This window comes from Carassius auratus, chromosome 15 (assembly GCF_003368295.1).
Source record: "Carassius auratus strain Wakin chromosome 15, ASM336829v1, whole genome shotgun sequence".
Taxonomy (NCBI): domain Eukaryota; kingdom Metazoa; phylum Chordata; class Actinopteri; order Cypriniformes; family Cyprinidae; genus Carassius; species Carassius auratus.
In genome coordinates this window covers 2,407,695-2,433,849 of record NC_039257.1, presented here as the reverse complement: position 1 = coordinate 2,433,849, position 26,155 = coordinate 2,407,695, and the positions used below count along the sequence as shown (strand labels likewise).

The following is a 26,155-nucleotide window of genomic DNA, read 5'->3' as shown; positions in this document are numbered from 1 at the left end:
ATTTGACTCCAGTCTCCAGTGTTTGTCCTGAGCTGAAATTACAGCATGGATGTGGAATACAGGGCGTCCCTCAGCGGATGAGCAACTGTCATTGAATGTCAATACTAACGTAAACCACTCGTACTCCAGGTCAAACTGTTAACAGATGCCGATCTAGAGTTGTGAACTCAATGCTACAGGTGTTTGTTTTGCCAGCTGCAGTAAGCCCCCATAAACAACCTCTGTTTCACATTGGGGCATGTGGACAGCAAACACTGAATCAGCACACGGCACATCAAACTGGTGGAGCATATCGGCTGGCTGTTAAATAAGTGTGTTATTCTCTAAATAAACAGCTGTGAGTTTGTCCTGGAGCTGAGAACATGACAATTTTTGAAGAGATGTCATGTGAATCTCCCATCGTTCTCTGTTTTTGGCAAGCAGAGGACTAAAATCATACTGCATCATTATGTACTTTTTGTATCACCCCTTATAAATAATGCACTGTTATCCAAGTCTTTGCTGTTTCTATCAAATGTGGCTTTGAGAGAGAATATGTATTAAATAAGATCAGGGTTAGTTGTCTCAAGGGATATTTCCGTTTCGAATGTGATTTTTGCGTGTTTCATTGATGTTTCATTCTCCTGAAATAGGCTCTTATTGACTTTAAAATACAATGTTACACTTGCCCTGACCTCATCACTTATTAGATGATTAACCAGCGGATGGCCTTAGAGGATGGTTCACCTTCAGTTGGTCCTGATTGACTTGCATAGTGTTTTTTTCTTCTTCTTCATACTATGGAAGTCGATGGGGACAGTATCTGAAGGTGAGCTGTCCCTTTACGTTACTAGTGTAGTGTATGGGAATGGAATTTTTTTTTTTTTTGTGGACATTTTATAAATGATAAATTGCACTAGAATTATTTTACAGAGATTTTTCCTTCTGTTACACTATAAAGAAATATAAAATGCAACAAAAAGTATTTTGCAAATCGTAGTCAAGTATGTTGTCAAAGTAGACACCATATAAAGTAAATATATGTTCGCAATAGAAATGTCAACTTCTAATAAAAAAACGTAAATATTGCCAGTGATATTTTAGAATCATTTATATACTGTTATAGTTTTATTAATATTTTGATTCTGTTTTTATTTTTATACATTCCATTTTAATTTCTTTTATTTATTTATTTGTTTTTTTTTTTGTTTTTTTTTAAATGTATGTTCACAATATTACAGATTTTATCAGTTTTTATTTAGTTTTAGTTATTTTAGTGGGCCAGTATATCTAATTCACACGAATAACCTTTTTATATTTAGACTTCACTTAATCTGAAATCATTACTTTTTTTTTCATTTTTAGTAATTTATATATATATATATATATATATATATATATATATATATATATATATATATATATATATATAATGTGTAATGTGTATGTATATATGGAGTTCGTAGCAGGTTCGCAAATCATTTGAGTCAGTTCGGGAGTTCGTAGTGGGATCGCAAATCATTTGAGTCAGTTCGGGAGTTCGTAGCGGGATCGCGAATCATTTGATAGTGGTGGGCAGAGCGAGGCTTCATGAAACACTGAAACAGTTGAAGCAAAGTGCCGTATTTGTTTCGAGGCTTCGAAACTTTACCGACACCCGTCTCCACGGTGACACCTAGTGGCCAATTGCCCATGTTATCTGAAACAACTTTGACAACAAGCCATTTAAAAATAAATAAAAATATTTTGTTTTCGTTAATGTGGTGATATTTTAAAATCCTATAATAATATCCTATATAATCCTATATCATAATAATAACTAGGTTATTTTGGTCATGAAAAATGAATAAAACAAATAAATCCACAATGGTCTAATTTTTTTTTTTTTTTTTTAAAGATTTTTATTCAAAAATATTAATTGCTCTGCTGTGGAAGGGCTTAGCCTACTTCTTTTTTTACTGATAATTTCTCCAGCCTTAGAAAAAATCCTCTCACAAGTGACACTTGTTGCTGGCATGCATAGATATTTTTTAGCAAGGACATACAAATGAGGAAAAATCACAGCTCTCTCTTTCCAGTAACTTAGTGGATCATGGGTTCTTGGCAAAAATGCATCTTTTAGGTACTTTTTAACTTCTACTGTGGCATCTGCTGTGGCACTGTGTATCGCCTGTGTGGTTTGTTCCCGCCCCTGTCAATCAAACGCAGACTCGGCAAGCGTGCCACCTGTCGGTCGAGACACTTATGAAACGCGCAGAAGCTTCGTTTAGCCATAGTCACGTGACATGGGTGTTTTGAATCACAGTTCGGAGCAGTGTTTCGAAACATCTACGCTTCGGGATCTCGACACTGTGTCGAAACGTTAGTTTCGCGTCAGCCATCCCTATCATTTGAGTCATTTGGGGGATCGCGAATCATTTGAATCAGTTCGGGAGTTCGTAGCGGGATCGCGAATCATTTGAGTCAGTTCGGGAGTTCGGAGCGGGATCGCGAATCATTTGAGTCATTTGGGGGATCGCGAATCATTTGAATCAGTTCGGGAGTTCGTAGCGGGATCGCGAATCATTTGAGTCAGTTCGGGAGTTCGGAGCGGGATCGCGAATCATTTGAGTCAATTTGGGGATCGCGAATCATTTGAATCAGTTCGGGAGTTCGTAGCGGGATCGCGAATCATTTGAGTCAATTTGGGGATCGCGAATCACTTGAGTCTGTTCGGGAGTTCGTAGCGGGATCGCGAATCATTTGAGTCAATTTGGGGATCGCGAATCACTTGAGTCAGTTCGGGAGTTCGTAGCGGGATCGCGAATCATTTGAGTCAATTTGGGGATCGCGAATCACTTGAGTCAGTTTGGGGATCGCAAATCATTTGAATCAGTTCGGGAGTTCGTAGCGGGATCGCGAATCATTTGAGTCAGTTTGAGGATCGTGAATCATTTGAAGCAGTTCGGGAGTTCGTAGCGGGTTCGCGAATCATTTGAGTCAGTTTGGGGATCGCAAATCATTTGAATCAGTTCGGGAGTTCGGAGCGGTGTGTGTGTGTGTGTGTCCTAAAGACTGTGCTGCGCAACCGTTAACTGTTAGTTGTTCAAAAGTTAAATCAGACACAATTTAAAACCGAAAAAGAAATATAATACTACGATTAAAAGTTACAGATACCTGCAGCTGTTGGCGTTCAAATGTTTTGGCTGGGGAGGGGGGGGGTTACTTCCTTTTTTTGAAGAAGAAGAAGATGAATTTTGCAATATCCATTTTAATAAATTGATCTAGTAAAATACTACACGCCAACAAACCGCCTGCCTCAAAAAGATCTAATTTCATTGGCTGGATCGTACAGACGCTCATCGATGGTTGGCCAGTTTACATGTCAGTCATAAGCACTAGAATCAGTGGGCGGTTTTCGTCGGGTGTGAATGACAATGCGTAACTTACTTGGGTAAATTTACAGACACTGTGGACGTGAGAGTCGAGACGATGATTCACTCAAAACACACAAGACGCTGAGTTCTTTTCTCTCATAAATCTACTCGTATTATTTCTGCTTTATTTGTATTTATTAAGCAGAAATAGAAGCGTAAAACGCTATTCCGAAAACGAATCGAATCATTTGAACAGAACTTGTTTATAATATTCGAGTCATTGGAATGAATCAAATCTCCTGCATTGCCTCACACACTAACTTCCCACTGATGCCTCCGCGCACTTCTCTCCTGACATGCACGGATTCTTTGACTTTTTTTAATGTTAAGAATGATTTTTAATTAAAACTAGGTCAAACTGCTGTTGGGTGAGGTGTCTTCAGAGAGTGACGGATAATCGGGTGTTTAATCCGCTGGCAGATGCGTGTTTGCATCAGATCCCCGGCACAAGATTTAATCATTTCCTCGCTGTACCAAAGAGCAAAGACGTTGTCGAGGTCGACTGCTGCCAGCTTTGAAGTTAATCTTCACCACGGACCCATGTCTGCGCTCGGTTGAGCCCGTGCGAGCGCTCTCGGTCTCTCGGTACCGGTGTGTCCTGAGAGCTCCGAGGGAGGGATGCTCATCCACGGTGACTTATTCTGGAAAGTGATGCCCAGTTAGCACCTATGGATGTGAGGATGGGTGACTCCCTCCAGTAGCCTACGAGTGAGTGGAAACTATTCCTGTATGGATACAAACAGAAGCAGGAGATGGATGTTGAATGTTCCTCCTGCAGGTGCAGCATGCTGAAGGGGACAGGTGTCAGCTTCATCCTGCTGTGTCTGATGGCAGAAGTCAGCCTCAGCGCACAGCAGGTCTTGAGGATCGGTGAGTGAGAAAACCTCTGTTAATAAAAGCTGTGTGCTTTTATTTACATTTCTAGAAGCATTTAGTGTTTGTTTTGCCTTATTTGGTGGCTTCAAACTCTTAAAATGAGTCTGAATGTCACTGCATTAGATAACAAACTACAGTAGAAATCAACTTCTTTAGGTTTTGTTGCTAAGTGTCACATGCCTAAAAAAATATGCAAACTTCTGTTTGATAAAAATATAATTTTTGAGAAGTAGCTGCAGTCACTTAAAATGTCTGGATGGCATTATATTAGATTTAATACCAAAATAAGTTACATTTGTTTGAAAGTATGCACATAAGCACATAAAAAAAGAAAATATATATAATCTGTAATTTTTTATGTAAATTAAAAAAAAGATTATTGGAGTATTTAAGTAGTCTTTATGCTTTAAAAATGTCATTACATTTAATGTGTTGTTGTCGTTTCTTTTTAATAATTTGTGAAATTGACCAGCAATTTATGAATGAAGGTTAAAAAAGCAATATATTTTTAATAAAACAATGGCTATAACGACACCTGTGTGAATATGAAAAGAACTGACTTGATAAATCCACTCAAAATCATCAAAGCACCAGTTGATTGACAGTAACTGAGTAACACTGATGAAGAGGATTTTGGTTCATTTTCTGCAGATGCAATTTGATATTTTCTTATGACATTCAGACATTCGGTGCAACCTAAGTAAGTTTTTCTTGATAAAAAAAAAAAGAATTTTTGTGCTTTTTGGTTAACCTTTAGATTGCATTTGGTTTTTCTTATTAGAAAATAAGTTTAACAATCTTTTGTTGTGTAAAGCATGTGGCAGACACTGGTGAGTGCAACTCTTGTTGGATAGTAAACCAGATGTATCTGCTTGGAATCACAGTCGAGTCTTATCCTCACATTGGCTCAGTTTGAACTTGGCCACCATCCTATCTAACAGAATATCATTTAACCTGAGTTCTCAACCTAAGTCATTAGTTTGTGTTTGCATGTCTTTGAAAATGGTTTTGCATGAGGTAACATTGATGTCCATTCCTTCTGATCCTGATTTATCAGTCTTGAGGTTTTTCGAGATAAAGCATGGACAGTTATGATAAATGCATAGGTCAAACGTCTGTCAACAGTATCTTATGATCTGTTGTGGGTTTAATGAGGTTTCTAAATGAATGCACTTCAGACATGAATGTCAAATGTTTGGTGATGCTCATGATACAATCGTGTGGCATTGTTCACACCATAGTTTGGGTGTTAACAGTGAAGTCATGTTAAATAACAGGTAGACTGATTGGCATCAGAGGCAGTTAATAACTCTCTTTGAGGCATTTTCATAACGTTATTTGTGTGTTTTATCCGCCTGTATAATTTCTCCTGGTTTGAGGTCGAATTTAATCTTTGTTTCTCTGCAGACATTAAATCTGCTCCATATGGCTGATGTTTCAATTATTCCTCTCTGCTTTCACTGGTTAGAAATGCAGTAGCTGGGTGATACTGGAAAATCATCCCTGTTAAGCATGTTAAACGAGCTGGAGCTAATCTGCTTTCTGCTCAGAGACCCTCAGAGTGAGGAAGGTGACCGGCGTCCAGAAAACCCCTCACAACACTGCGAGGATGCATGAGCTTAGCAGTTTGATTGAGAAATGTAGAGCATTAACAGTCTGGTAATGAGATGCTGTCTACAATTTATGGTGTGAAAAGATGAATTTTATGACTTCAGTGTATTTCAATGTATATACGCACACATATGTTATAAATTAATACAAAATATACATATATAGTATATTTTATAATATATAAATTTATTTGCATCATTATAATAATTATATAGGGGGGTTAAAAGGATTTATACATATTTTTTAAATTATGTTTTATAATAACAAATATAAAATATTATATTATGTGTGTTTCATGACTTAATGAAAATGAAAATTATGTCGAAATTATGTTGAAAAGTGCAAAATATAACACTTATACAGTACAGTATACACTTTCACCTATAAAGTACTGTATGTAAAGCATCCCCATGAAGTGCATTATCAGATGAATCACTCAAAACAGTGATAAATAAGATTATTTAAATTTATTTGAATTAAAACGATTATAAGCATAAAAACAAAAAATTTTTGGCCAGTACTAGAGCGATCGTACCCAGAACAAAGACAGAGTCTCATACTCATCAAACACACACGCACACACACACACACACACTGGCTGTTTTCCAGTGATGTGGGATTGTGGGATGTTGGCTGAATGGAGGAAACAACTGCATCTTTGTGCTCAGATTGTTTAGCGGTTCACTCACATCTCAGTGAGCTCCATCTCTCCCAGCAGCTCTCCATCACTTTAACTGGCACAGTGTCATGATTATATGACACAGATTTGAGGACAATCGGGATGGGTTTCACCAGACCTCTGCTTATTAGGATATTTGATTCAAAATTGATTAGTTAAAACCTACCCTGATAGTCAAAGTGGTTTTGCAAGGGTTAAATTTGTATGTTTCAGTCTAATAGAAGTCTCTTGCGCTCACCAAGGTTGCATTTACTGATTAGAAACACAATAAAAACAGTAATATTGTGAAATAATATTACAATTAAACATTTTATTTAAATAAGTATTTCAAATTACAGTATTTCTGTGACGCACAGCTGTATTTTCAGCATTAGTCTTCAGTGTCACATGATCTTCAGAAATCATGAAAATATGATGATTTGCTCAGTTATTGACAAATAATATGGGTGCTCAGTTATTAATTTATTATTATCAGGTTTTTATTATTTTCAGTGTTGAAAACATTTTTGCTGCTTAATATTTTTGCGGCATCTGATACATTTTATTTTTAAAGATTCTCTGATCAATTTAGAAAAGAGATGCATTTATTTGAAATAGATTGCATTCTTACTGAGTAAGAGTATTCATGTATTTTCTCTCTCAGGTAGTGTATGACGGTTTCCACAAAAATATGATGCAGCACAACTGTTTTCAACATTTATAATAATCAGGAATGTTTCTTGAGCAGCAAATCAGCATATTATACTGATTTCTGAAGATCATGTGACACTGAAGACTGGAGGAATGATGCTGAAAATAATAAAGTTTTTGTTGGTCTTAATGGAGTTTGAGTCAGTCAGTGAAATACTGCTTTGTTTCTCATCAGCAGTCTCAAAGACAAACCAAGGTCTTCAGTGGGACACACAAACATGACGAACCCAGAGCCTGGAATCAGTTCGTTCCGATTTATTCCGCTTCACAGCGAATTGTGCAATTTGTCAAAGTCACACTTTTAATTGATGCCTTCATTTGATTAGCATTTCATTACCCAAAAGCCCCTGCAATGATGTCAGAGCTGGAGACACGTCTGCCGATGAGATGCAAACCGACTGAACTTCATGCACGGTGATGATTTGAGTGTTTAAGCTTCAGCAAGTTTTTCTTTCGCTGAAGTTGCGCCCAGTTCTTTCTCAGATTTCTAATTTGCATGTAGGTCTGTGATTGGATGATTATAAAACAGGTCAGCAGGTCAGCCAATCATTTAATTTCTCTCTGTAGGAAGCAAAGATAAAAACTCTCTTCAGGTTCATATGCGTCTGCTCTCTGAACTTAAAAACAGCCAAACTCATCAGCTGTAATCTGAACATCGGTTTCCAGCGAAGCAGGTCAGAATAGTGGAACGCTTCTCTAATGAAAAGCAGTCCTCATTTGTGCTGCTACAGTACATCTCTGCTGGAAGTCACATGAAGGTGAGGATGTTGGAGGAATCTGGCATGTTCAATGTTTCTTGCTTGGCTGCTCAGCCTTATTTTCATCAGAGCTGTGATTTGCTCCCGTAATGCATTGCTGCCTTTGAGTGATATTTGCCCTATACGCAAATGTCAGATTAGGATTTGATTGAGATCCTTGAGATGACCTCTGGTATTTGTAAATAAACAAGAGCCACACAAGAACAGGAGAATTTGAGAGAGGAAAGCTGAATGCAAAAAAAAAATAATACACAAAGCGATTCATTAACATCTTAACATATAAAATACCGTTTTGAGGGATAAAAAGAAAAGAAGCTTTTACCAAATAACCAAAAGAATGAACAGAAGAGCTAGAGAAAGGAAAGACTTAGAAATATTGCAAAATGAAACTGAAAAATAAAATGTAAATATAAATAAATGTTATTGAAATTTAATTACATTTAATTTAATTTAAATACTGAGGATTAATATAGGAAGAAATGGACTTAAAATATTTGTAACAAATACCAGTATAATAACCAGGTATTTAAGTTTAACATAAATAAAAACAATTTATTTTATTCTCATACATATCAACTAATTGATTATAAGAAAGCAGAATAAATGTATTTTGAAAATATGATTATTTAAATAAAATTGAATAAATGCAAGTAGTTAATAATAAACAATTGCATGATATATATATATTTTTTAATGCAAAAATCGTGAATTGAATGACTGACAAATCATATTAGCATCATATTAAATTTATTAGTTTGTGTTAAGACTGTGTAAACCAAATGGATGGACATTTCTATGCAATTAAAATACATAAATCTTAAATTTAGGCTTAAATATTTGAGTCTATAAGCGAGTAAGCACATGATATTTTGCTGAAGTTGATTCCAGGTTGATTGGCAGGAGTTTGTTGGGCCGGTGGGGTTTCTTGATTATTTGGGAGAGTCAGCAGGAAGCTCATGTCATGCTGGTGAACTCAAACAGAGAGCGTCACATGGAGAGGCTTGTACAGTACCAGTGGATTCACCATTCACCACAGTGTTAGGTGGTTAATATCCAAACAGAGCATGCAGTGTGTTTACAGACGTGGATTAGCATGTGCACAAGATGAGTTTGTGAAGCTTCTGCACAGTAAATAATCCGGTAATGCTTGGCCGATGAGATTTGATATTACACTTTAATTTCAAAGATTAATGAATGTCAACTTTAGGCTGCACTGAATGCTATGGATCCAGTATAATAGTATACTAAAGTAGTGAATAATTACAATATTCATATATCATTGAATGTAAAGTATGCTGTTTATTTCAGCAAGTCAAAAAAGCAATTTTGTTGGGCCGTGTGAGGCATTGACTCTGCAGCCCTCTTACTGGTTAAAGCACAGGGTTCAGCTTTAACCAGTAACCTGGCAACAAGCAGATCAGGACCCCCTCATGGTTGACTTCCTCGCTGCCTGAGAGAGAAACCGCTCTTATTTAATAGCATTTAAAGGAATGAAAAAATGAATGTTATTGTTGCAGAGCTGCTCCACATTAATATTCTGAATCAATGTGAGAGTTTGAGGTTGCTGTACTTTACCTTCTCTTCTATTAAGGGCTCATAGTGATGTATTTCTCACCTTGTATCAATTTTAAATGTAATAAAGTCAGCTTGGGCTTAATATCTGCTATGTATTCTATGGCTTTGTTCAAAAACGCAGTGAGCTTACTTGCTGTATACCGCCTAAATAGGCAGCAGACTTTTAAGTCAGCATCCTAACTGAAAGAGAACATCATAAGCGACTTATTTGGAGAACAATAAATAGAAAGAGACTCTATATGTCATAAACAGCACTTGGCAGATTGGCAGGTATTGAGGCAACTCTAATAAGAATAAAAAATGGTGTAAAATTGTAAAAAGTCTATTTTTATTTTTAATTTCTGAAAAATTTAAATTATGATAAAATATTTTATATTCATATTTAAGTGAGATATAATATATTATTACATGTATTTTACTGTGTAAAATGTTACTACTAAAATAGTTTCTACTACAAGATAAAAAATTATAAAAAGATAAGATAGTTCACTTTTTGTTTCAGAATTGCAAAGAAGTGATTTTGTTATGTGAAAAAAACTTGGAATTGTGAGATACAAAGTAGCAATTATTTTTGTATTTTGTATTTTATTTTTATTTGTGAGATTTAAACTCAGAAGTCATAGGAGAAAAATACATGAATAGCTTTATATACAAATATATACTTTAATTAGTTTATGCAGCATATCGTAAGACAGAAAGCATCATTAAAGCAAACATGGCAGCAGAAGTGGAACGATGAAGCTGTCAACACTGTTGAAATGAATTCGAGTCGTTCCACAGGAATGTTTTAAACATCTGAAGATTTAGTACATATTTAATTTTCATGCCCTTTTCACATAAGTGGTTCTGCTCGAGCAGCCGCAGGGAAATGTCATTACCTTGAGTTAACAACGAGAAAGTCTGTATTTTTCTCCGTCCTGGGAGAATGAAATATTCCCGCGGAACAGAGCGGCTCGGATGCGGTGTGGTTTGCTAACCGTAATTAACCCTGGTGTTTAAAGGGCTGGATGTGAGGCTCTCTCAGTGTGAGCATGAAAGGTGCACCAACGCCGCTGGATGAAGAAGGTCATTCACAATCAGAGCCCAGAGGGAGGCCTTGCCCTCTCGTTCTTTACCTCTCCTCTCTTACAACATCAATCTCTCCAAAAATCCAGTTAAAATTGTTGTTCCAGGTGCTCGCAGCCAGTCGCTGATTGTTCCAGTGTTGTCATTTATAAAAAACACATCTGAAAGAACGATGCGCTGATTTGATGTAATTGGTAGAGAACAAGACAGAGGAACAAAACAACAACTATTTTGATCAAACATCATAAATGTTAAACAATAGATTTTCTGTACAGTATACATGAAACACAAACTCAGTTAAATATTAATTAAACACCTAGAATATTTTATGTATATATGTTCCAAAGGGTTTTAGAATATTTACATCAGTGTATATAACAATATATATATTATGTAAAATGTATTGTCACATAGGCACATTTATATTTTGTGTATTTATCAGCAGGTTATTTTTTTTATTTTAAATAATGTGAGCAGATGTACATTAGCATGATATTTTAGCTTGTCCGTTTAAGGATTGTAATATGCGTGCCTGCTCTGCAGTAAAGCAGATTTTGTATTATTTATGTGTTTTGTCATATTTTGGCTGTAGTTGTCGTGTAGATTAAAGGTCATTTAAGGATTAGAGATGTCATGACTGAAAATCCATCAACTGTTTTGTGCTGCAGCAGCTTGAGCGAAAAACGGTGACATTCACTCCGACTGTGACACAGCGAAGATAGCCTTAAGTGTTTAAATTGCAGCTTTTTAACCTTCATTTTACACATAAGGGTCAGACATTTTAATAAAGGGCTTTTTTTCATTTTCTTGTTTGTTTCTATTGCAACTTCTAAGCACATTTTAGGAGAGACTTCTTTTCTTGAACAAAGCATGACTGAAATTTCTGAGAAAACTGCAAGTGTTGACATGCATTAAAAGTCTAGAGCTATTTTTGTCAGATCGCAAAAGTTCATTTAATGTCATTTGTTATCTAGGAGAAAGTTAAGATCCTAAAGAGAATTCTGTTCCTAATTTTACCAAAGCAGACATTCTGTCAACTCAGAATTGTGTGAATTGTGTTGTTTATCTTGCAATATTTACATCCATAAACTTTCAACTTAGGCTTTGTTTTGCTCAGAATGCTGAATTTATATCATGCAATTGAAGATTTCGACACATAAACGTGCATTTCTGAGGAAAAGAGTTTGAAAGTTTATAAATCAGTATTGTGAGATAAACTCTCGATTGTGAGTTTATATCTTGCACTTCTGACTTTTTTCAGCTAAGATTTTTCAATGAATAACTTGTGAGAGATGAGCTCACAAAAAAAAGTCAGACTTTTCAGTAACTTTAAGATCGAGATTTAAAATTGGGAGATTTAAATTTCTGAGGAAAAAAAAATTCTCAATAAGTCTTACTAAAGTTTATTCTGTAGTACACACTGTGATGCTATCAAACACTGTTCTCTTTGAGCAGCACATCAGCTTCAGACTCTTGGGACTAACTTTTTGACCAAAATGTTGTTTTGAACTCGGTCTGTGCAGGTGGGATTTTCGAGACACTTGAGAATGAACCTATTAGTGTGGAAGAACTTGCCTTCAAATTTGCTGTAACCAACATTAACAGAAACAGGAGTTTAATGCCCAACACCACCCTCACCTACGACATCCAGAGAATCAACCTGTTCGACAGCTTCGAGGCCTCCAGACGAGGTTTGATTCTTACATGCACACACCGCAGACTCTTATATCCATCACACACACAGATCAGTTCATGCATCCCCTGGGAATCAAACCCATGACTTTGGCATTGCTAGTGTCTCGCTTTACCATTTCAGATGCAGGAATGATAGCAAAAAGAGCGCAGTACCAAAACTCTTTTTTAGAAGAATATTTTTTTGAACAAATATTATTGCATTATGTTTTACCGGGAAATACTCTTTTAAATTTTTCTGTTTTAAAATTTAATATTTAGTTGAATGTGTTGCATTCTTTTTGTCAATCTTTGAAAAACAATATGTGAAGACTTTTTCAACAGCAAATTTGTTTTAGTGTCCTTTTAGTTTGTTTTAATATAATTGCTATGGGAGCCTGTATTCACCAAGGAATAAATGTTTTAAATTTTAAAAGTTAATATTTTTGAAAAAATGGCAGAATTGTGAAATGAATTTTTTTTTCTTGCAGTTCCAAGTTTATATATCACAATTATTTTTTTTCTCTGAATTCCGAGTTTACATCTTTCAGTTCTCTTATTTTGTATTTTGCCATAGAATAAAACAAAAAGGAATTTATTTATCATTATTTATTCTTTATCAGATCCCACCAGATCATCAATTAGAATTCAATTCGAAGAGCCTGGGTTGTTTTCAGAACATGAAAACCAGCTTTCTCTTATTATTCATTAGAAGCAATTCCTTCTTTGAATATTTTTTACAAATTCATTGCAGCATGTAATGAATGAACCTTGTTGTTGTTTTAATTAAGCTGTTGATTTATGATTACTGTTTTGCTTTGTGTCTTAATTGTATAAGTTACCTTTTTTAATTTATGTGAAACCTCTTTACGGTCATCTTGGTGACGACTTCCTGGAAAAAGAAATTTCATTCAATCACAATGGGACCTTCCTAGAAAAATAAAGGATAAAGAATGGACACATGTTTTAATGGTGCCTGAAAGGCTCAATGTTTACTCTTCTGGGAGAAACAAACCCATGAATGGCATACTTACGAGACTGTATTTGTATTTTAAGTTGTTTAATAAAGTGACTGATGTTCTTTTCTCAATGGCAGCATGTGATCAGCTGGCTCTCGGTGTGGCTGCTGTGTTCGGGCCGTCCCACAGTTCTTCAGTGAGTGCGGTTCAGTCCATCTGCAACGCTCTGGAGGTTCCCCACATCCAGACCCGCTGGAAACACCCGTCTGTAGACAACAAGGACAGTTTCTACATCAACCTGTACCCAGACTACGCCTCCATCAGCCGTGCCGTACTCGACATCGTGCAGTTCTACAAGTGGAAAGCAGTGACGGTGGTGTACGAGGACGCAACAGGTGTGACGGATGATTTTCATTGCTCAGAAATGTCTCATTCATTGCTTAGATATAAAACAGACACAGACGAGACTGATATTTGCATTAGATGGAACACAGGAAACACACACACATATGCAATGGCCTCAGCAGTGATAAAATTAAATGGAATTATATGGAACTTTTGCATTTATCATCATCATATTATTGTGTACTGTATATACTGTGATTATCAACCATCCCGTGAGTGTCTGATGGTTTCTCGATGCCTTATGAAAAATTTCCATAATTCACATTTCGGCTCTGAATTTGACATTTTTGCGGAAACTGGTGTGGTAAATATTGACTTGGAGATCAGATCTGGAATTTGTTTGCTGAAATGACTTTTCTTCATTATTAAAAAGATTAGGATATGTTTAACTGTGTGTATTTTATAAGGGCTGAAAAATATTAAAAACACCCTAATTTCCTGCTCGGAAAACAGTAGATTTTTCCTGTTTAATTTCAGATGATGAATAGTTGAATTAAAGTTGAAAATCATCTTAAAATGTATGTGCTAAATCTGAGTCAAAGCAGAACTTGATTAACTCATTTAACACTCCACATTACTGTATTTATTTATTTTTTTTAAAGACGTCTCTTCTGCTTACCAAGTCTGCATTTATTTTATAAGAAATTCAGTAAAATCAATAATAGTGTGAAATATTTTCAGTCTTAGTGTCACATAGTGATCTTCAGAAATCATTCTAATATGCTGATTTCTTATAATTTCAGTGCTGAAAACAGTTGTGCTGCTTCATATTTTTGTTGAAACCATGATACATTTTATTTCAGGACTATTTAATAACTAGAGAACCGCACTTCTGTGAAGTTTTCTAACATTATGCATCTTAACTGTCACAGTTGCTAAATACAATTATTAATTTCTTTACAAAACCTAGAAGTGTGTTTCTGTAATGTTTGCTGATTTAGCCTGTGATATGTTTAGGGCTAATTCGTCTTCAGGAGTTGATCAAGGCTCCGTCACGCTACAGCATCAAGATCAAAATCCGACAGTTACCAACGGGAAGTAAAGATGCTCGGCCGCTTCTTAAAGAAATGAAGAAGGGGAAAGAGTTTTGTGTCATCTTTGACTGCTCGTACCAGACCGCAGCAGACGTCCTCAAACAGGTTATACACCAGGACCAAACTTAATTGAGATTCCCTTTTAAATTACAATTTAGTTTTGAATTTAAATCGAGGTACCAAACAGGATGCAGATTGAAACTCAAATTTGAAAGTTTGAATGCAATTTGAATTTTAAATAGAACTCAAAGAAAGTTCTGAAAAAAGTTTAAAATACAATTTAGATTCTGATATTGTAAGATATATTTTAACATTATTCAATGATGTCTGATGCCATGCATTGACTTCATCAAATCCTATTTACTGTATTACAGCAATAAAAAAACTTCTAATCCCTAAAATAAATCCCCATCAGTTGTGATGCATTTGATCGTCCCATTCCCATTGTCCCATCCGCATGCTTCCTGTTACAGCAGATCCTTTACTCAACCTGACATTGGGAATGAGGAAAAGAATAATCACAAATGATGTGCCAATGATATCTGTGGGTTCTTTGTTCATAATATGAGTGATGTAATATCTGTTTGAATGGAGGATGCTGGTGGAGATGGAGGTTTAACTTCTGTCTCTCTTTCTGCTGTAGCTCTTGTCTATGGGCATGATGACTGAATATTACCATTTCTTCTTTACCACTCTGGTGAGTTTCATAGATGGAGTTTTTCTTTGTTTCTGTTACTGTTTTGATATGAAATTTCAACAGGTTGGTTCTGCTGATGTGCATTTTGTTTTTAGTCAATAAAGTGCTGCAGAAAATTTATATATTTTTGTAGGCCAATCTGGAAATTCACATCACTCTGGTTCCCTCAACAAAAATTATTATTATTTTCCATTGCCTTTTGGTTTATTGCAGAAAATAAGCTCTAGGACCAACAAAAGTTTAAGATTATTATTTTTTTTTTTATCATGATAATCTTAACAACTATTATGAATCCTGAAGCCTAAATGCAACTGCCATAAGTAAAAAGCTAAATGTAGACTCTACAGAAACTACACCACGGTCAAACAAGGTTTTACTAAAAACTAGAATTAGTATTTTTTGCCGTTATAAACACAATGAGGCTGTGAATGTGACTATAGAATATATTAGTTTTCCTTTAACAAGACATAGGCATTTTCCAGAAACTCATTGACTTCAGAATGTTAAAAGCATTAACTCGTAAAATCTCGTTTCTGGGTTTAGGCCTACAAAAATAGGTCATCCTTAACGCTCTCTACTGCTAGAAACCAAGCAGCAGTTTAAGAAAAGAAAAGCATTGTTAAACTTCATGTACAGTAACTGTATGTCACACTGCAGGATCTGTTTTCGCTGGACCTGGAGCCGTACCGATACAGCGGTGTGAACATGACGGGTTTCCGTCTGCTCAACATCGACCATCCTCGTGTGGCGTCAGTGGTGGAGAAATGGTCCATGGAGCGACTGCAGGCTCCCCCCAAACCTGAGACCGGCCTGCTGGACGGAATGATGACAGTCGGTCCACTCTCTCTCTATGTATTGTCTTTAACATAAACGTTACAAAGAACTTTTTACATGCAGAGATGCCATAGAAGAACCATTTTTGGTTCCTTTCAGTGAACAGTTCTTAAAATATATATTTTTTTCTTAATGTGAAGAATTGTTGTATAATCTTAAGAACATTTTTCCACTATAAATTACCTTTTGTGGAATGCAATGGTTCTATGTATGTTAAAGGTTGTTCTTAGAACCATATACAGTGCAGTACAGTATATATATGATGATACTGAATGATTCATATATATATATATATATGAAGATATGATAGTACTCCAAGGTATTTTGGTGGATAGCATGATTTTACCATGGTATGGTACATGTCTAAGAAACATAGTTATTTCATAGTACTTGACCAAAAGACAAAACTAGTCTTTAATTGGAGTGTCTAAACTGTATCTGCTGTCTTACTGTGCATTGATCAAGTCATCAACTTTATTAAAATAGTACTTTATACAGAACAGATTAAAAACAGCAAACAGCATTAATGTTGCAAAAGTCATCAATTATGAAATAAACTCAGTTTCAGCTGAGGATACAATGGTGTCATTATTTAGCTCAGTTTGTTTCAGTGTTAATTCAGTTTAGTTGAATAACGGTGTAAGAGTAACAAAGTTAAGAAACTCGATTCAAATGTAAAGCAGCTTTACAAAAAAAAGTGTAATTATTCAGCTGAATCCGTTGAGTGTTGATTGAGTTCAGTTCATTAACTGCAAAGTTCATCAATTATAAAACAAGTTAAATTCATGTTTAAATCTTTATTATTCAGCTAATGTCAGTTGATCAGTTATAAAATGAACCCGATTCAATTAAGTTCAGTCTTGATTTAACATAGTTGAATACTTTGTATATATCAATATTGCAACGTTCAATTATGAAACAAATTCAGTTCAGTTATAAAGCATCTCTACAGTTCTGATCTGATCATCAATACAGTCAAATTTATAAAATTACTGAATATGAAGTTTGTTTGAACCCATAGTTTGATTCGGAATCAAGTGAGTCATGTCATTATGTGAACAGATTCATGCGGTGTAGTTTGATGAGGAATGGCTCATTCTGTGTGTGCCGCAGACTGAAGCAGCGCTGATGTATGACGCTGTGTATATGGTGGCAGCTGCGTCCCAGCGAGCGTCTCAGGTCACCGTCAGCTCACTGCAGTGTCACCGACACAAACCCTGGCGCTTCGGCTCGCGATTCATCAGCATGCTCAGAGAGGTAATGCACCTGTTTAAACCCTCGTCCCAAACCTAGTTTACCCACAGATCATCATTTACTCATCATGTATGTTTGGAATGAGTAAATGATGGCCGAATTATCATTTATTATCTTTAAACTTTGTCAGATGCTTCTGAACTCTAACAGAGTTCAGTCTGTTTGGTCTTAATGCATCATTACTCACTTATCAGGAAAGTGTTTCAAGCCACTTCTAAAGAGCTGCAGATGATTTATGTGTGGACAGTCTCTCTCTCCCAATGATAACTTCTGTTCTTGACAGAGTTTCTGTGTTGGAGGAGGTATTGTTGAGTCAGTATGTTGGCATTGCAGTCTGAGGATGAATGTGTGTTGGTTGAGAGCGTAATGGCTCTAGCTGAATTAGTGATGTGAACTCATTACAGTGGGGCTGTGTTTATTTAAAGGTGAAGCATGTCATTTTTGCTGATAGGTATTGTTACCGAATGGACCCACATGACAACGTTAACTTAACTTCCGCTGCTGAGAAAAAGGTCAGATTCACTGTTTCTAAAGGCTCCAACTGGATCATTTATCGTGAATCATTTGGTTTAGTTTTGGGACTTCGGAGCAGGTTTGCAAATCATTTAATTTAGATCAGGACTTTAGAGCACAAATAATTTGATACAGACGGGTTTCGGAGTGCACATTCAGTATCTTTTTCTTTTCTTTTTTTTTTTTTAATTGACTGGACAAAACATCAAAACATTAGGGCAGTACACTAATAATAAAATAAATAGTATGTGTATAATTTCTTTTTTTTTCTACTGTATACAAATCTTTTAAGAAAATTAACCATGTTTTTTTCTCACAGTTTTACTCGAAATACCATGGTTAAACTATGGTTAGTGAAGCATTAATGAGACAGTTAATGCAGTCTACGTTAAGCCTGGCTGGTTCTGGCGTGATAGGGAAGGAAGGATCAAGTGAGATTTATACTAGAAAATAATGACTAGAACAAATCTGCACAAAGTTCATCTGACCTATATGAGTATATGAATTCAGTCCGAGCTCCACTACTGTATCTAAAGATTATGAATGCTATCCACTCCATTTTAATTCTTAAAGAACAGCAAATTAAAGAAATAATCCATTGGATTTGCACAGGAGACTTGAACGTCTGTTGACTATATGAGCGCCGCATCCTCATAAATAAACATGTTCTGGATAAAAGATCCACTGAATCATGTGTTGTTAGATCAGTCGCTCATATTCACTCCATGAGCTTGATTATAGAGTCCATTTACTAACAACTCCTTACAGAACTGACCTGATCTATTGCTCTGGGCACTTCTGTTGATCATGTGACTATTTATTTATTATTTCTCTTAGCTATTTGTCACTAGATGAATGAGGCTGTATACATACTTTATATACTGTATGTATATGTATTTATGTATACATATATATATACACACACACACACACACAGTGCTGTTGACAAAGACAACCCAATCAAACAAATTAGATGAAATATATATATATATATATATATATATGTGTGTGTGTGTGTGTGTGTGTGTGTGTGTGTGTGTGTGTGCGTTTGTGTGTGTGAATAGTCTGCGTTCTCAACCTGAAAGCTAGATATACTTTATCTCTAAAAATGTCTTTGGGAAAATTATAAGGTGGAAAGTTTACAGTTCAATTCAACATTGCACATAAAAGCCTTATGCTCAAGATACTGAAACTAAAACGTGCTTTTTTTTTTAGAAATAAATAAGTTATTATTAATAAGTCAAAAAATATTTGAATTATAAAAAATTTAATTATAACAGAGTAGAAAAGAACAATGAATTTTTTTATGATACAATAATGAATCACCATCCTTATATACATTCCCTTAATAATAAAATATAATATAAACAAATACATATTTGTTTACATTTTTGTAATTGTGTTGGTTCATGGGTTCCCAGGTTTGAGTCTGAGTTATGTTACAGTCTCTTTCTTCTCTCACTTTTACTTTCCTGTCTGCACTTCACTGCATTATTAAAATAATGGTAGAAAGCCTCCCAAAACACATAACAATGTGTGTGTAAGCTAATGCATCAAGGAAAAGTTGGAAACACTGGGCTAAGCATGAGCCAAAAACACATTCTCAGCTAATGATGATGATGATGATGCTGCATCTGGCCTCTAAAGTGAGACTTAATCAGACTTTTATCATCTCGGTCTTTATTACAACACCCTAATTTTTAATCTAAACTGAATGAAATCAGATCTCTTCTCTTCTTGTAGGCTCAGTTGAACGGACTGACTGGACAGATCATGGTAAACAAGACAGACGGCCTGAGGAAAGACTTCGACCTCGACATCATCAGTCTGAAAGAGGACGGCATGGAAAAGGTAAAACCAGAAAATAATTCCTTTTGCATGGGCAGCATTGGTCTAAACTGAGATCTGTCATACATGTCAAATTTTTCTTTTCTTTTCACAAGCAGTTTATGGAAAGTGGTCGTTTTAACAAAGTATGGAAGAAGGTTTGTATCAAACATCAGAAATGTGACAATTGAGTCCCTTTTCTCCTTACAAAACATACCATGATTTTTTCCTTAAAAAACATAGTATTACCATGGTACTTTTTCCAATTATGACCCTCAACCTGCCAAAACCTCTTGTGCTGGTTCCTAGATGTTATTGATGTCTTATAAACTCTCATATTGGGAAGTTCAAGGCTCAGTTATGCATTATACTTAGTTTTACTACTTATTTATAATTGCATTAAATAAACTTAATTTATTTCCTTTTCTAACGCTGTCAAACTCTCAGCGGGTGGCTCTAAATCAAATGTTACATTACACAGCTAAGAGCTCTGCATCCACTTATGAAATATATAACTCATAGAGTCAACAATGCAGAGAGCTTATTTTATTAAAAATCTGTTTATGAGCACTAATCACAAGGCAAGCGCTCAATTTGAGGACTCTCTCTTAATGCATATTTTACAACGCTGCCCGTGACAACAGCTGTCAGATAGAGGTGAGGTAGCTCTGCACAGAAACACACACAGACCTTCGTCTTTCACTGGATTTATATGAGTTGGTCATGTAAAGAAGGCATTGATAGAGCACTTGCTCTGCACATTAATATATGTGCTAGATCACTCAAAATACAGTCAGTTCTCAGCAGTTTTAAGGCTTTCTGGATATGTTTTCTCTTAGATAAATGACTTTTCCTTCGCTCTACTAAGTAATGCATATTTAATGCATTTATTCTCATTTTTCCCTTAATCCCTTTGTCTTTTTTATTGACTCCATTAAACTTAAAGTGCCAAAGCTGAAGTGTGTAATTTTTATCTGTCTGTCTGTCTATCTATCTATCATTTAATCTATCTATCTATCTATCTATCTATCTATCTATCTATCTATCTATCTATCTATCTATCTATCTATCTATCTATCTATCTATCTATCTATCTATCTGTGTGTGTGTCTCTCTCTCTCTGTCTGACACTCTATCTGTTGTTCTATCTCTTTAATACTCTTTAGTAATACTCTCATGTCATTTTGGGGTGTATTAGTCCATTACTCTGTCCTGTCCTGAAGAACTATTTGCTCATGTGGTTCTGCATCTGTTTAGATCGGTGTGTGGAACTCAAACACAGGCCTTAACCTGACAGACAGCAACAAAGACAAAAACAGCAACGTCACTGACTCCATGGCCAACCGCACGCTCATCGTCACCACAATCCTGGTAGGAATCAACCAATGCAGAACATCAACAAGGCCATCCACCTGCAGCTAATCGTACTCTTACCCCTGCAGGAAAACCCATATGTGATGTACAAGAAGTCAGATAAGCCTCTGTATGGGAACGACCGGTTTGAAGGCTACTGTTTGGATCTCCTGAAGGAGTTGTCCAACATCCTGGGCTTTTCCTATGAAGTCAAGCTGGTGTCCGATGGGAAATACGGAGCTCAGAATGACAAAGGAGAGTGGAACGGCATGGTCAGAGAGCTGATCGATCATGTAAGTCTAATGATTAAGAGTTTTGTGGGTCATCTGTCAATCATTTCAAATGGTCTTAAAGACACAAGAAGGTTCGCATGAATTCATTCTCACTGGCTTCATTACAGGTGGCAGATTTGGCCGTGGCACCGCTCACCATTACTTACGTACGAGAGAAAGTCATTGATTTTTCCAAGCCCTTCATGACTCTGGGTATCTCTATTCTCTACCACAAACCCAATGGCACCAATCCAGGCGTCTTCTCCTTCCTGAACCCACTGTCTCCAGACATCTGGATGTATGTGCTGCTGGCCTGCCTCGGGGTCAGCTGTGTGCTGTTTGTCATTGCCAGGTAAAATCCATATCATTGGACCGGTTTCATGCTTCCGATGTCTTCTTGGATTGTGGTTCATTATCTCCTGTTTTACTGCCCAGCAGTAATAGCTCAAAAGTCTTGGCTAGCTCATTTTTAATGCAAATGTGTCTTTATTTTTCTAAGTTTGCAAATATATGGGTTTAAGATACTTCTATTTGAACATTTTCAGTTCTTTGCTTTTTAACTTGAAATATAATAAATTACATTCGAGTTAGTAGAGCTTAATTTGTAGCATGAACACAACTGTTTAAATTGATTATCATTCCAACTAAATAATAAATAGGAATTATAAATAGTTATTTCTACCTGATTTGTTTGCATAAATCTGTTTATTTAGGCTGATTCAGTGATATTAAATATTTTAGATTTACCATTTTAGGTTAGCATTATTTCAGCATAATACCTCATTGATGCATCTGTTTCCTTTACTCAGTCGTATGTTAAGCATACTGACAACTAGAAATCTAATGGCCAATTTTCAGGTTATCAGGACAACTTAAGTTATTTAAAAAATGTAATTAATGCAGAACTTTTAGTTTATAAAACACACAATGTAAGTGGATGTAATGATCAACTTTATTATGTCAGTGAGAGCTCATCAAATATTATTGGAAACTTAAAATATTTAAATAAATCAATAAGAATTGTACAATTATAATTCTGTATTTTCAGCTAGCAAGCATGTATTTATTTAGCTTGTTTTAACAGATGCCTTGAGTTTATTTTTTAAAATGCATTAGCCACATAGTGCTGATTTGTGTCCATTTACAGTCAATGTACAGTAAGTTGGTGTGTTGGTGTTGTTTTGCAGGTTCACCCCGTATGAATGGTACAACCCTCATCCCTGCAACCCTGATTCAGATGTTGTTGAGAACAACTTCACCTTAATCAACAGCGTTTGGTTTGGTGTTGGAGCTCTTATGCAGCAAGGTATGAGATTAAACACACATGGTTTCCTATTTTAGGGTGACCAAATGTGTTGAAATCTACAAAAATGTCTCGATTAAACAATAGTATCAATGTGTGCTTTCAATTTCATAATGTTCTCTTCATGCATTTTATATTACAATATGTTATATATTGTAAAAGAGGCGAACATTTCATCTGTTAACTGGTTGAACATTTGTCATGGTCAGGATCGGAGTTGATGCCCAAGGCTTTGTCCACCAGGATTGTTGGAGGTATCTGGTGGTTCTTCACCCTTATCATCATCTCGTCCTACACGGCTAACCTGGCCGCCTTCCTCACCGTGGAGCGAATGGATTCGCCCATAGACTCGGCCGATGATTTGGCCAAACAGACCAAGATTGAGTATGGTGCTGTGAGGGATGGCTCCACTATGACTTTCTTTAAGGTTAGACAATTCGCTGTGATATTGTCTCTACAAGGAAAAAAACTGCCTGTTTATTATTTCATGCAATATGTGGGTGGTTTGTGATACATTCATTTGGCACTGAATTTCGACAGGTGGTTTGAGGTTTGATGGGCAAACAACAGTTACACCTCCAGACACAAAACCTGTGATTTTACACGCACAGATTGGTGGGACACGGACCTCAGCCAGCAGGAAATACATGTACACAGTGAATTAAAGCAGAGCATTATGAGGACATCTGTCACAGCAAAGAAGGATTTCATGGCAGAAATAAGACATGAGCACAGGAAATCCAGTAGTTAGATCAGCATACTGTAAATTTATTCACAGCTATAAGTAACACAAATTTTGGCAGAAGAAACTTTGTTCATCCTCATTTTTTGGCTCTAAATAATTTCAAATGTTTTTTAGGATTGGAGATGATGAATATTCTCTTACAGAAAACAATAGTTTTGGCTCTGATGTCCTGCCCTGATAATGAAATGATAGTTATGGTCCTAGATGCTGACTGGTGATCAATACAATGATTTAATTGTGATTAATGTGTATATCAACCTTATGATAAACAGCTTCATTTACATGTCATCTATAGATATGCTCATGAATCTTTATGAATTTGATTAATAAAATAACATTTTCAAAATAATTAAACATATAATACAGCCATATCTTAGTTCTTCTTAATTAGATGATCAACATTCAAAACTGTTAAAAATAAGTATAATCATAAAAACTAAAAAGGTTAATGAACTAGACTAATTTGCAGATATATACTAATATTTTAATGATTAACAATTGTTGTCTTTTATCATATTAGTGTTACTGAAATTTTATAAAAACAATGAACCACTTAAGATTTTATTTACTGTAATGTCAAATTGTATTATTTTATTAATGTATTTTTTCTTTAAAGGTTGTGCAATGTTATATTGTATTATTTTATTGTGCTGTATGTTATTTTATTATTTTAATTTATTTTTAACTTTTAACTTTTAATCTCCTTGGAAATCAAAACACATGGGCTCTACTATAATACCATTATACTGTACATCTTTCACAGAAATCCAAGATCTCCACCTATGAGAAGATGTGGGCGTTCATGAGCAGCCGGAAGAACACGGCGCTGGTGAAGAACAACAGAGAGGGAATCCAGCGCGTGATGACCACAGATTACGCTCTTCTGATGGAGTCCACCAGCATCGAGTACATCAGCCAGAGAAACTGCAACCTCACGCAGATCGGAGGACTCATCGACTCAAAGGGCTACGGAGTCGGCACTCCTATTGGTACTCTCGCATTAAACACCCGACAAAATTAGTCAAAATATTCAAGTAATGATACAGCTTTTTTATTATTAAATGTAAAATTAACATTAACAAAGACTATTAAATGCTAAAAAGTATTTTTCATTGTTAGTTCATGTTAAGCAATAAAAACAAATGCTAATAAGTGAACATTTATTGTAAAATTTCACCAATAAATCATTAATAAATATTATTGGTTAATAAGGTTATTTATCAAGTTAACTGGTTTTACATTTTATTCATTTCTTTCTTTTAGTTGGAGGAACCATAATTTGGACCAGGGAAATTTTGCAATGCTTTATCATATTACTTTGTGTTTTTATTCATAATTTTGTTGTGTGTTTTATGTAATTTGTAGTAGTTTTAGTTTACATAAATTAAAATGTAATTAAAATCAGAAAAGTTCTAGTGTTCCTGTGGCTTAGTGGTAGAGCTTTGCGTTAGAAGCGAAAGGTTGTGGGTTCGATACCCAGAGAAAACGTTAGGTAAAAAATGTTAGCCTGAATGCACTGTAAGTGGCTTTGGATAAAAGCGTCATGCTAAATGCATAAAAAACTAGCTAAAATGAAGTTTTTTTAATTTTGTATAACATTTATATCTCAATTAAAGTTTATTTGAGTTTATTTTCTTAGCGCAAATTGTTCTTTTCTTTTATAGTTTTAGTTAACAATAATAACTGTGGGTTTCTCTCAGGTTCCCCGTATCGTGACAAGGTGACCATCGCCATCTTGCAGTTACAGGAGGAGGGGAAGCTGCACATGATGAAGGAGAAGTGGTGGCGAGGAAACGGCTGTCCCGAGGAGGACAGTAAAGAGGCCAGCGCTCTGGGAGTGGAGAACATCGGAGGAATCTTCATCGTGCTGGCGGCCGGACTCGTCCTCTCCGTGTTCGTGGCCATCGGAGAGTTCATCTATAAATCCAGGAAGAACCTGGACATCGAGGAGGTGAGCGTGGGACACTGTGAATGGCACAATAAATACTGATGGACATCACAGGACTTCTTCAGAGGACATCAGTGGGAGTTTAATAAAGTACTTAAGCTCCTCCACCTTATTGAAACCAGATATACTTTTGACTAAAAAACACTTAAATGATGTCAGCCGTGTGAAAATTGGTGGCGACGTTGGACACTGAGTGAACTTTTTTTTAAAACATTTTTCATTTTCAGATGGACAAACAATAAGATGGAAAGTGTCTGTCATTAAAATATGAATGAAGACAGGAAATGTAAGTTTGCAGTTCAACAATTACACTAGTTACTATATTGTAGAGTAGTTCACATCCATGTCTTTTTAGATTGAAAGACTTGAACGTTTTATTTTTTACAGACATATTCCTCCTTAATTTATGACATGTCTGTGAGTTTTATTATAGGTGATGTGTGTAATTTTTACATGTTAAAATGAGTCAATTATACATCATTCATTCATAGGTTGATCTTCCCGAAGAGTGCAAAACAACATTATCCTGTTTTACGTATTTTGTTTTAAATATTACAATTTATTGCAATTATGGGGAAGTTGGTGCTTCAAAAGAAGAAAGGATACATTTATTTGGAAAAATGGGTTGGTTTTATGTCTTTTTCAGTAAAAGCATTTTTACAGTAAAGTCTTCACAAGAATTTACATTTAC

At 35.6% G+C, this 26,155-nt stretch overlaps 1 protein-coding gene across 2 annotated transcripts; it reads left to right on the top strand.

Annotated features, from left to right (window-relative positions):
- The first annotated feature begins 4,147 nt into the window (after window positions 1–4,147).
- On the top strand, window positions 4,148–25,639 carry LOC113114732 (glutamate receptor ionotropic, kainate 1-like). Of its 2 annotated transcripts, XM_026281672.1 has the most exons (16): window positions 4,148–4,265; window positions 12,173–12,340; window positions 13,417–13,674; window positions 14,642–14,823; window positions 15,362–15,415; window positions 16,073–16,246; window positions 17,363–17,506; window positions 19,760–19,867; window positions 19,963–20,001; window positions 21,101–21,214; window positions 21,286–21,489; window positions 21,597–21,820; window positions 22,656–22,774; window positions 22,981–23,198; window positions 24,280–24,505; window positions 25,217–25,639. In XM_026281672.1, exons 1-16 carry the CDS (start codon window positions 4,148–4,150, stop codon window positions 25,504–25,506), a joined length of 2,640 nt encoding a protein of 879 aa, XP_026137457.1. In that variant the 3' UTR covers window positions 25,507–25,639. The 2 variants fall into 2 exon arrangements, with proteins under 2 accessions (XP_026137457.1, XP_026137458.1); XM_026281673.1 differs by lacking the exon at window positions 19,963–20,001 and having other exon boundaries at window positions 25,217–25,506.
- The last annotated feature ends 516 nt before the right edge of the window (window positions 25,640–26,155 follow it).

Coding starts and splice junctions, on each gene's coding strand:
- LOC113114732 (XM_026281672.1), top strand. CDS start 4,148: ATGGATGTTGAATGTTCCTCCTGCAGGTGCAGCATGCTGAAGGGGACA. Junction 14,824..15,361: donor CAGCAGACGTCCTCAAACAG/GTTATACACCAG, acceptor TTTCTGCTGTAG/CTCTTGTCTATGGGCATGAT. Junction 21,215..21,285: donor TCATCGTCACCACAATCCTG/GTAGGAATCAAC, acceptor TTACCCCTGCAG/GAAAACCCATATGTGATGTA.